This window comes from Electrona antarctica, assembly GCF_951216825.1.
Source record: "Electrona antarctica genome assembly, chromosome: 17".
NCBI lineage: Eukaryota > Metazoa > Chordata > Actinopteri > Myctophiformes > Myctophidae > Electrona > Electrona antarctica.
The window spans coordinates 21419889-21433591 of record NC_136798.1 but is presented as its reverse complement, the minus strand read 5'-3'; the positions used below and the strand labels follow the sequence as shown (position 1 = coordinate 21433591).

Sequence of the window (13703 nt, the reverse complement as noted above, 5' to 3'; positions counted from 1 at the left end):
CACTACTACTGCAATGAAGGAATTTGTTCGTTTCGAGAACACTGTCACCATGTGCTGTTGGATGACATTTTTCGGTGTTCTTTAAGACAAAGGTTCGGACCTATATCGATTATCACCGAAACTCCTGCGACATCGAAATAAATTCACAGCATTTATTTCCAACACATATAGGCTACATGGACGCAGGCTGTTCACAGAAAGAAATGGATAATAACCCAGCGAATTCTGAGAAATCTCACCTCATACACGAGAAGAATTCTAAAATGTATTCACTAAAAATGAACAGGTAGGGGGAAAACTTTGTCCGCATGATGATCGTGTTTGAGAGGGCTACGCTAATTGAATAGATTGAATGTTGCATGAAACATGCATGGCAGCATGGCATGGGCTATACGATAAAAAAGACAAGGTTTTGACATAAACGCATATAGGCTATAGCCTTAATGTTGATTTAATTTTTAAGGCGAATTGAAGAAGTGTAGCCAATAAACCATATTTTATGGGAGATTTGGGAACGAATATATATAGTTATTGTCAATCATCAACCCTTGCGTGCCATGTTTTTGTGCAATATGCGAGCCCCGGAAAAATGTTCCCTATGTTGTTACAAATAACTATCGTTGCTGTATATGTTCTCTTTAAGAAAACAACATTTAGGCTGATAAGTATAATAACATATACTGTACAACAATGTACATGCAGTGTTGTAACCTGCGTTACATGTTCTTTCATGCCGCATGCGCATGTTGCCATTAGAAGCCTTAAGCTGGCTACTGGGTGTTTTATGTGAATGAACAAATTCATTTCCATGCTTGGCTTGTTTCTGGACAGCCGCTGACAAATGGCCCCGAGGGTAGTTCATTGAGCAGTGGTAAAAACACATCATCTGTCATTAGCAAGGCCACATCTCTCCCAAGCTGATCAACTCTTCAAAAATAAAATAAAATAAAATATATCTCTGTCCTTGGCTAATATAGGGTCTATATATAAAATAGCCTATAAAAATAGCCTATACCGGGTGATAAAGTATGTCTCCTTGGAATTCTTTCTGCATTTAGAATGATTTAAAAGTAACTGTTGTTTAACGACCATGATGTGTTTAATTCGCCATAAGCATTTAAAATGCTATATCATATACTTGCCTTGATTATTTCTAAAGAACAGAAATACTTAAATGCATGCAATGTTTTCTTCTGGTAGACTATGTCAGCCAAGAAATATACCATATTGTTATAAAAAGGCAAATTGATTAAATAAATGGATATCGCGCGGCTGTGCATGGTGAAAGCTGTTTTTCTTAAGGGCTATCGCAGCAATTCAAATAGATTAGCTATATAGTCAACAACACTGTTACACCAAAAAGAGAACAAATTATTGATTTTTGTATGGAATAGGCCTACAACTCATTAGAACAGAATGAGTATAGGCCTATAGGTGCATGTCCTCCGACGCGGTTCATTAACCTACCTATACAACATATATCCATACATTTTGGTTCAAACCACAAAAGCTATATGTGGAAAGAATAGCTTCCCCATGTGGAGTTATAGACATATAAGGCTATATAGGGCCATACCACCAAATACGTCTCCAAAAAGAAACTCCAATATATACGGTCAGTCCTCCTCACCGTCCTATAAAGATTTGCGTTTCCACTTTTCCAAGCAATTTGCCTGTATCTATGCCAGCTCTTATAGGAGCTAAACTGACATAAATTGTACACCCTATTAGACTAATGATATACCAGTTCACATCTGTCAGGAAGAAGAAGATAACACATTCAATAATGGGCATCCCCATAACCCTCAACCATTTCAAACTTGTTGCATGCTTGTTTGAATGGAGTGATAGAGAACAGGGTATAGACGCCCCCCCCCTCTCTCTGCGTGCGCGCGCCCTATATTATGGTCAATTGCAGTGGCCCGTGGTCGCCAAATCAATCTTTCCCAAATTCTGATGTCGTCCCAATTTGATCCAGTTTGTTCCATTCCTTTTGATATATAGCCTATTATCCTCCCGGCTCCCACGCCCATCTCGATAAAAAAAATGGAAAATCAGGCGCTTTTCCTGATTAGATCAGTGTCTGTCACCATCCTGTCACCTCTCACCTCTCACTGAAACGCGCTCCCACGCCAGAATGCACACCGTGTTCGTATCTGCAGCAGGCAGACGTGCGAGTCACTTAAACGGCACTCAATCAAATATGTAGCCTGCATGCCCTGTATGCCTTTTTGTTCATTTAGAAGCCGTTGGCTACTATAGGCTACTTGAAACAAAGAGACTGCAGGGCAGCATCTTTGAACTTTTCTTATAGGATATTATAGGAGAATGCAGTCCTACATTTAATGTTAAATATAGGTTAAACGCCCATGAAATCTCGATTAGGCCTGTATAGCTATATAAACAACACAACACAACGGTGAAGAATATAATTTGCTTGAGGTGCATGATCAAATGCAAGGTGCTATTTTTTAGACGGAAATGCTTCTATGTTTAGGCCTATAGGCTATATTCACAAATGCATCAGATATATCAATTAAATTAACGCTCAAAGTGCTCAGTTCATAATTGGCATTTCACACATCAGTGACTAAATATTTCTATATGCATTGCTGCTGTCATTATAATTATAATTTACAACTTCATGCGTGGTTCGAGACTTTGAATTGAAAATACAATAGGGTACAATGCGGCATCTATATTCATTTTGAATAGTTTTCGTTCAAAACTATAGGCCTATAGGCCTTCACGAGATAATAGCCACGGCGCTATGCATAGGCTAATATGCCTATGGTCCAGTCTACCTATTTCTTTATTTTAGACATTCTTGTTTTAATGTGTGTTTATCGGTTTATCTTGGCAGAACTATAGAACAGGTATTGTGTTGCGTTCTCTGCCGCTCTCCATGGTGCTGAGGTGCAAGGCTGATCGCGGCCGCTGTCCATGGTAGCCTATACTTCTTTCACCATTATTGGACATCTTTTCCCCCCTTTCCTTGTCTTTTCATTTCTTTTTTCTTTCTTTATTGTAGTACTTTTTAAATGCACGCTTATACTCGGCTATAAGAGCAGAAAGAAAATAGCGTTGCTGCGTGGTGCATGAGACGTAAACAATGCAATAACATTTTAAGCTGTTTAATTCGCCATGCAAGAAACTTTGGGAGATCATGTCTTTCTGACAGTTTGAATAACAACACGGTGAGGCACCGCATTATCTTCCCCTGGAATGCTATGGCTAAATACAAGGGCGCCAGCCGCGCCAGCACCAGACTGTTACATTGGTCCAGTAGCCTGCTACACCCATACGGAGATACCTTTATAGACCAAGTTATATCTATAGACAATGGGCTTGTCACCCAACAGCGCAAAATGGACTATAAATTATCTGCCAATTTTTCCTATTTAACCGAAATAGTCCACGGTCTGCCTGGCTTAACACATTTCGCATTATTATGTTTTTAGATGGAATGGATTTGAGGAGAGAATCAAGCGAGGGAAGGCCTGTTTTTTGGCTTCGAACAAGAACGCATACATGTTTACCGAATTGGGCCATGCAGGTCCAGCGGCCCAAGCTCTCAGGGGTCAAAGCCCTGTGTGAATTTTTGCTATTATTATAACTTTGCATTTTTGTCAAAGGGCTTAGTCATTCATATCAATCAATGACAGAGTATTTAGTGAATACTCTTTTACGTTTCGCGTCGTCCTGTGCTGTAAATCCTGTTCAGATGCAGCTGAATCAATGCATGTCTTATTGATGTAATATGCTGTTGCGCTTAATTGCGCACTGAAAATTCAGCTGACATGTGGGTGTCAGCGTTAATTGTGTGCAGGCACATGTGTGTGCTGCATGTCGATCATGTTGAGGTGGTGAATTCTACTGTGCTGTTGGCTGCAACTTGCAAGTCAGTGCACCTGAGCGGGAGGGTGCATGGATATTGTGGAAGGTGGTGGGGAGTTCCATGCCTGGGCCCAATTTATCAGAAACCATGCACCTAAGGATGTAGGCTTTTAAAAGATTCCGGCATTGTGTTTTCTTTCTTTTTTGAGGGGCCTCTATATACAGGTTTAATGATTGTTTTTAGTTCAATGTTTGTTTTAAAAACGCCATTGACAATGAAGCTAAAATGTACTGTCAGCTTGTCCCTAACACAAACATTAAATGCCATTAACAATAAAGAGAATTTAATGTTTGTGTTGGCACCGTTTGTTTTCACCATTACATCACCTAATCAACATGAGTTAGACTTTAATATATTAGCGCCCCTCACTTCACACGGGTGTGATTTTTTTAACCAGCCTACTGAACCATGCAAGTGGGAACATTGCACTGCAGTAGGCCTAGCTGTTGTCAGAGCATGTTATACCAGTCTGTCTGTGTCCCATATGTCCATATGGATGTTTCTGTATCTGTCCGTGTCCCTTTTTATAGCCGGAGTTCTGTGTCACACGTCCCCATGTCTGCCCACATATGGAGTCTAGACCATGTCTTTGACATCAGTAGTCTACTATATGTTTAACCCAGATACAAGCTTTAGACTTGCATTCCCACAGACCCAATTAATGCGGTGCTACTAAATTAACATTGAATGTGTTTGTGTGTGTTCAGCGTGTGCATGTGTGTGTGTGTGTGTGTGTGTGTGTGTGTGTGTGTGTGCATGTGTGTGTGCAGCGTGTGTGTGTGTGTGTGTGTGTGTGTGTGTGTGTGTGTGTGTGTGTGTGTGTTTGCTCTCATGTCCCAGTGGTGTGATTGAACAGAATCAGTTTTTCCACTTCGCTGATTCTTTTCAACATCCCTTGCATGCGGGTATAGTCCCAAGATCCTGTGTGTGTGTGTCTGTGCGTGCGTGCGTGCGTGCGTGCGTGCGTGCGTGCGTGCGTGCGTGCGTGCATGTGCACACGTGCATTATCTCCTGTGAGCCCAAATTAGGTTTTTTTCCACCTCATTAGACACATCATTGCCACTCTTCCTCTCATGCAGACAGAGTCCATGAGCCGTGTGTGTGTGTGTGTGTGTGTGTGTGTGTGTGTGTGTGTGTGTGTGTGTGTGTGTGTGTGTGTGTGTGTGTGTGTGTGTGTGTGTGTGTGTGTGTGTGTGTGTGTGTGTGTGTGTGTGTGTGTGCACCCCTCTGTACATGTGCATGAGGAAAATGGACAAGTCAGCGTTTGTGCATTGATTGAATTCTATGTGTATGGCATGAGAGAGAGAGAGCTACATATGTAGTTCTCAGGTGAGACACTGACATAATATGCTATTGACCATGAAGGGAAAGGGTTGCTTTACAGAAGCATCCACTGCAACATCAGCATTTGTACAATATTTATTCATATGAATTTACTGTTTTGCTGTTTCTGTGCAAGGTAAAGTTTCCTGAACATGTAAAGGAGAATGGCATTGGAAGAGTATACATTTTGTGTAAATTAATTACACATTTTGTCTATTCTGTTTAATTATTTTCATCTTCATTAAAACGCATGCTCTAACCCTAACCCTAACCCTATCTGGCTATAACTAATTTATTATAATTCAGCATATTCTCAGGTTACCGGTTTGACACATTGCTGGGGCTCAAACCTATAAGACCTTCCGCTTTCCAGGCGTGCTCTCACCCATTCAGTTATGGCCGCCCCCAAATGGCATAATAGGCAAATTTTTGTAAAAAGAAGAATCTACAAGCCCACATGTCATGTTGCAACCCATTGTGCATGGGCTTGAAGATTGGCTATTTTTAGTGTTGAGGGAAAAAAGGAGAGGAGACCAAGTACAAACCCTTGGGGTTGGGGGCCCCTGGTTAACAATGTGTATAGGGTTTAAGTCCCAAGACAAATAAAATGAGTCAGTGCAAAGCAGCATAGTTGTGTTAGATTATGTGCAGAATTACTCAATTGCTTTTTTTTGTGTGAAATATTAATTTAACAACTCTGCATAGTATTCGGTTTAGTTGTGTGGTAGCCTATAATGATTATGAAGTGGGAATGTATTCACAACAAATACAACTATACACAGTAAGCAATATTGATTCAATCTAAAGTTTGCAAATGTCCTTATTTAGTTGCCATTATACATTCTAAACAATGTACATTCCCTGCATAATGGAATGCTTTAGAGTTGTGCATAAACGGAATGTGCATATACCTTTCACACCTGCTCATTTTCTTTGTATGTCCTATAGTTCTTTGTCAGAATCTAAAGAGCAGTATCCCAGCTTCCCCTTTGAGAATGGAGGTGTGTCGGGGGCCATCGAGCTGAAGCGGCCCGTCAGGGCCCATTGCCATGGTAACAAGGTCTCTGCACAGGAGGAGAGTGCTGGCAAACTTCTGGCCAAGAAGAAACTATGCATCGCCTCTGCCATATGTCTCGTCTTCATGATCGGAGAGATCATAGGTGAGCTTCAGGATGGGCTATAGCAGTAAAGGAGTACACTGTAAACCCCATTTAATGCAGAGAGTGTACAAAAGGAACCAAATGGACCCCTACCATTTAGATAAGTTTGTACTGGGGGTTCCGATGTCCTAGTGGTTGAGGTGCATTCCACATATAGGCTCTAATGCAGAATGACAGCGAGTCGCAAGGTTTGCTGAGTGTCACTCCCTGTCTCTCTTTCTCTGTTTCCTGTCACTCTACAAACACTCCAATAAAAGCCAGAAAAGTGGAGTATAGTAAAAAATAATTGGAAATACTCCAGTAAAGTAAAAATACCACAACATTGTACTCAAATAGCTACAGTACTTGAGTAAATGTACTTAGTTACTTTATGCCACTGTTAAAGTCATAAAGGTTTATTCAACAATGGCAGTATTCATGAAAGGACACAAATTGAGGTATAACAACATTTGTGACCTATGAAAAACAATGCCCCCACTTTCAAAATGTTACTGTACAAATATCTCAGATTCTCATCCCCAGTAATATCTCCCTCTACAACAACTCTGGTAGTATAGCCAACAGTGGAAGGTTGGTGTTGTTCTGGCCTGCTGCCAACTGTGGAGTGTACACATCCTGTAAGTGTGTGAAAATGAGCCTGAAGCAGGGTGTTGCTGGAAAAGAACATCTGTGCTTACTTGACTGATTTCTCCTGCTGCTACAGTATAAGACTAACCTGACTCCGCCAGATGGGGCAGCAGAGAGTACACTGGGTTCCCCCCTCCTGCTCCCATCTGGGAACTCTCAGGCAGACTTGATGCCCGGCCACAAAACGGCCTGGCCAATCAGCAGCAGCTTCTTGCAGCTTCTAGCAGCAGCTTCTAGCTTCTAGCTGCTGCTGATTGGCCAGGCCGTTTTGTGGCCGGGCATCAAGTCTGCCTGAGAGTTCCCAGATGGGAGCAGGAGGGGGGAACCCAGTGTACTCTCTGCTGCCCCATCTGGCGGAGTCAGGTTAGTATAAGACAGCCAAGTGCAGGATTCAACATGGCAGAGGAGATGGAAAGAGGGACTCACACGCAAGACGTCACAGACCAAATTGCCCCTAATGGCTAATGGGCCTGTGCCTATGTAATGTATACATGCCTTCTTCTTTCTTGTCACTTCAGGAGGGTACCTGGCTCACAGTCTGGCCATCATGACAGATGCAGCTCACCTGCTTACAGACTTTGGCAGCATGATGGTCAGCCTCTTCTCCTTGTGGATCTCCTCCAGACCTCCCACCAAAACCATGAACTTTGGCTGGCACAGATCAGGTCAATACTGGCTGGATGGATGTGTGAATGGATGGAAATACAGATTAATGAATACATTTTAACTGGAACCATTTAGGCAAAGATCATATGAAGTCATAAATAAAATGACCTTCAAAGTCAAGCATAACGTGTGCAGTTGTAGTAGTAACACCTGTCACTGATGGAGGAATAAGTGTCATGAAACAGAAGAAGAAAAAAAAGCCACTTACAATTTACTTTATCATATTTGATCAAGAATACAGTCAAAGGTGGTAAAATGTGCACCATGTGCACCATAAAATAAAGTATTCAGTGCCACTGCCAACATTTCTAATTACTTCAAGTAGGCTATGTGACTGGCTTTTGAATTGCAAGGCTTGAATTAACAGAGAATAGTACTATAGACGAATAACAGTTTAAGTCCACACTAATTATCCATAATGTATAAATGATGGATAAGGGGTCAGGACAACGAGGCCTTTTCGTGGAGGGGTCAGAATAACATTTGGACTTAAACTGTTATTCGTCTATAGTACTATAACTGTTGTAATATTGTAAAACCGGTCACTCCATGCATAGCCTAAAAAAGATATGCTACTGTGAAAGTGTCATGATATCTCTGCTAAAATGTCAGACAAATGTGTCCAATAATCAATCATTAAATGATTCTGACTTTTTCTTTTGATTTCTTTTCATATCCTATTCTATTGGACAGAGATCCTTGGAGCGCTCTTGTCAGTCATTTCCATATGGATCGTTACGGGGGCTCTGGTCTACCTGGCTATTGAGAGGATTGTGCGCAACGACTACGAGATCGAGGGCAGCGTGATGCTGATCACCTCAGGCTTTGCCCTCCTCGTCAACATTGTGTATGTTGCTGTTGTTAGGGTCAGGTCTGGGGCATGTCTTGGATTGGGTTTTCTGATGCATTTAAGCTTTATTAAACAGCTTGGTGGTGAGAGACAGGAAAGAGTACAGTACAGTTGGAGGGTGACTTGCAGAACCTGTACCTGTTCTGCTATGGTTGCCACTGTGTGTGATCTTCTACACAAGTGACTCAGGTCTTGCATTTAGTTTGTTAATTAACACATGCATGAGATTCCGACTCAAGGGCTTGGACCATGTAAGGTTGTATGTGATGTTTTTTTGGGGAAGTTATGCATGTCATATACAGCAACAGCCAATCACTTCGCCTAAAATAAATAGCTATATAAGCGCATGCATCCTGCTCATAGATCAGTTGAATTTCTGCCTAATTTGGCCAAATGCATTTTTCACATATTGTTCACCTGTTATGACACGCCCAAAATAGATCTGCTAGGGTCCATGTGTCTACAATCTCTGTCGTACCTTTCCTCTTCTACCTAGTATGGCCTATATCCTCCACCACTCCACCACATTTCATGGACACGGAGAGGGCTACCACCAGATCAACGAGAATGGCCAAGTGGCTCACGGCCACGGCCACTCCCACGCACTCCTCGGTGGCCACGGTAACACCAGCGTGCGTGCGGCGTTCATCCATGTGGTGGGAGACCTGCTCCAGAGTGTAGGCGTCATGGTGGCTGCAACCATCATCTTTTTCCGGGTCAGTTGCTTCTTGCTTCTGCACGCACACTGGACATAAGACATTTGTGCACACATAAGGTTAATGGCAATGGATGGGTTGCAATAATCTTATTATGTAGCACTGCTATACGTTCTTTGTGACTTAACAACATGAAGGTGTCATATGTGTTTCTGGTGCAGAGCCATGCCAAGCTTTGGCAAAATATTATTTATTTGAAATGTGCTGAAAGGTACTTGGTTCTCTATTCCATGGGGTTGTTTGTCAGAGACATAGTCACAAAAGGAGGCAGCAGAACTGAAACCTTGTTTTTTTGCATATCATCTTGAACATCAACAAAATCATCATTCTTTTAAACATGCAGTCCATGTTTATAGAGATTTGTGGATGTCCTTGGGACCCTGCACCTAATACAATTGAACAGTCTACTAAACAATTCTGGCAGTGAACAAAAGTGCATGAAGGGGCATAAAAGATCTTGCTCGCTAAATCAAGATTAGATTTCTAATGAAGATTTCTAGATTTCGAATGAAAATTAAATAAATCCTTTAAAACAGACAAAAAAGCCCCTCCAATAAGTTCTACATGAAGGCTGGTTTGGTTTATCCTGGTTGACGTTGAATGCAGTGCAGCCATGCAGAGGAATTAAGACTTAATGTACTGCCCTTGCAGTGCAAGAAGTTTCTGCTTGGCTGCAGAAACATCTTAGACACAGCTCTGAGCATCCCAGGCCTTGACATGACACTCCATGGAGCACACCAGCTGACATCCATCTCTCTTCTCCCCCCTGTCACTCCTTCACCCACCATTTCACATCATCCCTTACGGCGGTGGTTCCCAAAGTGGGGTCCGGGGACCCCCAGGGGTCCTTGATGATAGTCAAGGAACTAAATGATAGTTAGGAACCAAATGGACCCTTATGGGTCTGTAACTCAGAGAGTGTACAAATGATACCAAATTGACCCGTTTGGTTCCATTTGTACACTCTCAGAGTTAAATTAACATTGATTTTACGATATAGATTGGGGTCCCAGATGGTCCCATGTCAAACTGGGGGTCCTTGAAATTAAAATGGTTGAGAATCACTGCTAGAACCGTCATAAAAATCCAGGGTCCCTGGCATACCTCCATATCTTTTCAAATGGGGGTCCGCAGACTAATAAATGTCGATTTATGGGTCCTTGATTTATGGGTCCATAATCTCTCCAAAATCTCCCTTCAATATTTTTCCACACACTCTCTCTCTCCTGTCTTTCGCTCTCTGCCTGTGGCCTCCCCCCCTCTCCCTCTCTCTCTCTCTCTCCCTCTCTCTCTCTCTCTCTCTCTCTCTCTCTCTCTCTCTCTCTCTCTCTCTCTTTCACAGCCTGAATATAAAGTAGCAGATCCCATCTGCACCTTCCTCTTCTCCGTCTTTGTCCTTTGCACCACTGTCACCATTCTCAGAGATGTCTTCAGGATACTTATGGAAGGTAAAATATTAATTAAAAATCACACCTGTGTGAAGTGAGGGGCACTCTTATCATCGTACGTAACATATCGCTTTGCATTCTCCATTCTTGGTCATCATCGTCAATGGGAGTTTAATCTTTGTGTAGGATGGAAATAGCCGATTTGCTCAGACACATATGACATAAATTGTCCATTAATTGTCAATGGGTATTTAATGTTTGTGTGAAGATGAAAATCTATACTAATAGCTGAATATAGGAGGGGAAAAAGCTGGATCAGTGTATCAAACCAGACCCCCGCCGCCCAACACATAACATACTTTGCAAATATTGCTGTCATTTGCATGTTGGTCACATCACAGGTTTCCACCACAGGTGTAAAGCTCTATTCAGTTTGTACATTTTATGCTTTATGTGTACATACATATAGCATAAAAAGTATCAGATATGTACATGAGGTTAGACATAAGGTGCAAAACATAGGCTTAGCATGCATGTACATGAGGTTAGACATAAGGTGCAGGTCAAACAAAGATACAGTAGCAATAGCACCAGGTGAAGTACAAGAGGAGCAACACTGGAACAATATACAGTTAGATATACCGGTACTGTATATGTGCTAGCCCGCATAAGGTAATAAAAAAAGAGAAAGGTTAAATCCACTACTGTAGGATAGCAAGTCACATCATAATGGGGGGAAAACTGTCTGTCAAAAGAAAGTGTTCCAGTGTGGCGGTTTTTAGGCCATGTTCAACATTCTGATGGTACTGTAGCTGTGGTAGAGCTCCTTGCCTCGGTGTGGTCAAAGTAGTGGCGTGAAAAGATTGTGGTTTTAACAATTTAATTAAGCCTATACACATCAATTTGTATTGATGTTCAAGATTACAATTCACTGCTCATGAAACAACAGCTTGATACCCATTTCAATCAGACACCTAACAGCTATTGACATCATGTGGAAATATGATAAACTTTCTTTCTCCTTTTCGATGTCCAGGAGCTCCAAAGGGGATTGAGTTCAACTCTGTGAAGGAGGTGCTTCTGACCCTGAAAGCTGTGAAAGCCATGCACTGTCTGCACCTCTGGAACCTGACCGTAGGTCAGCCTGTCATCTCTGTTCACCTGGCTATAGGTAAGGACCTGTCATCTCTGTTCACCTGGCTATAGGTAAGGACCTGTCATCTCTGTTCACCTGGCTATAGGTAAGGACCTGTCATCTCTGTTCACCTGGCTATAGGTAAGGACCTGTCATCTCTGTTCACCTGGCTATAGGTAAGGACCTGTCATCTCTGTTCACCTGGCTATAGGTAAGGACCTGTCATCTCTGTTCACCTGGCTATAGGTAAGGACCTGTCATCTCTGTTCACCTGGCTATAGGTAAGGACCTGTCATCTCTGTTCACCTGGCTATAGGTAAGGACCTGTCATCTCTGTTCACCTGGCTATAGGTAAGGACCTGTCATCTCTGTTCACCTGGCTATAGGTAAGGACCTGTCATCTCTGTTCACCTGGCTATAGGTAAGGACCTGTCATCTCTGTTCACCTGGCTATAGGTAAGGACCTGTCATCTCTGTTCACCTGGCTATAAGTAAGGACCTGTCATCTCTGTTCACCTGGCTATAGGTAAGGACCTGTTATCTCTGTTCACCTGGCTATAGGTAAGGACCTGTCATCTCTGTTCACCTGGCTATAGGTAAGGACCTGTCATCTCTGTTCACCTGGCTATAGGTAAGGAGCTGTTTTACACCCACACAGTGGTGGAAGCAATGCGTACTGAGATTTCTGACTTATTAAAAAGTAAAGGTCCTGTATTAAAAATTGTACAAAAGTATTGGCATCAAATAATATACTTAAAAGTTAAAAGTACTCACATTTTTCAAACTTTGTCAAATGTTTTGTAAAATAAAAGGGTTGAAATCTGGGGACAGACACACACACACACACACACACACACACACACACACACACACACACACACACACACACACACACACACACACACACACACAATGGAATTTCAAACATTTTATAAATCTGGGCATAACCAAAGCCCTATACCTGCGCAAAGGATCCACATTAGGATACAGTTTAGAAAGCCTTTACTTGCCAATGACAGATGGAGACAATGCAACACCTTGAATAGAAAAGACCATGACTGCACACAGTCCTGTGCCTCCATCCACTGCTCCTCCGAAAATATTATTACCCCCAAATGAGGGATCTACATAAAACATAAATACTACTATTGGGTAAGCTACACTACATTTGTATTGGCTTGAATACAATTGCAAATTTGTAAAAAGCTGAAGAAGTGAGTTTGAGGAATTTCCTGCGCAACAAAGGAGGGGAATATAAAGATCATTCAGTCCAATGATACCATTACAAGCCCATTGATGAAAGGCGCTTAACGCGTGTGGAGGTTCACGGCATCTCCCACAGATTCCCCTCCTTCCTGACCAACCAGTAGGGGTTATTAATGTTCAACAAGGTCCCTCACTGGTTTCTTATCCATGCACACTGCCAAATGTGGGAGAGCCTTGCCAAGCAGGAGGCACTGCTGCTGGGTCTCTTCAGTAACGGGCCCTGTATTTTACCCCTGTGATGCCCCCCAAATGTTTTTTCACTGATAACTCATCACCGTTTTTGAATGGTCTTTTTTACTTCTTTTTTGTCAGACGAGAACGCTGACCCAAACGCTGTGCTGAAGGAAGCCACGGAATTGCTTCAGACCAAGTTTGGTTTCCACAGCACCACCATCCAGGTGGAACCATATGCTGAGGACATGGCCCACTGCACCCATTGCCAGGACCCCACGGACTGATGGAGGATGCCCACCCAGACGCTGCTGCTGCACATCACTCTATGACACTGACTAGACTGACTAGACTGGCCTTAGAGCTGAGTTCCCCTCAAAGCAACATTGTGCCAACACCATCTGTATTTGCTTTATTCAACCAGGAAACAAGGACACATCGCAGTATGGTGCTTTTATTATCCAATTTCCGTTTTTAGTGTGGGATGGTAATCCGGACGGTTT

At 42.4% G+C, this 13703-nt stretch overlaps 1 protein-coding gene across 1 annotated transcript; it reads left to right on the top strand.

Annotated features, from left to right (window-relative positions):
- Positions 1-203: 203 nt before the first annotated feature.
- slc30a2 (solute carrier family 30 member 2) lies at positions 204-13487 on the top strand (the record flags this gene model as incomplete). The annotated part of the gene is made up of 8 exons (XM_079525452.1): positions 204-286; positions 6170-6381; positions 7527-7673; positions 8368-8521; positions 9021-9240; positions 10583-10688; positions 11665-11799; positions 13342-13487. The coding sequence occupies 8 exons, from the start codon at positions 204-206 to the stop codon at positions 13485-13487; spliced, it is 1203 nt and encodes a 400-aa protein (XP_079381578.1).
- Positions 13488-13703: the final 216 nt, after the last annotated feature.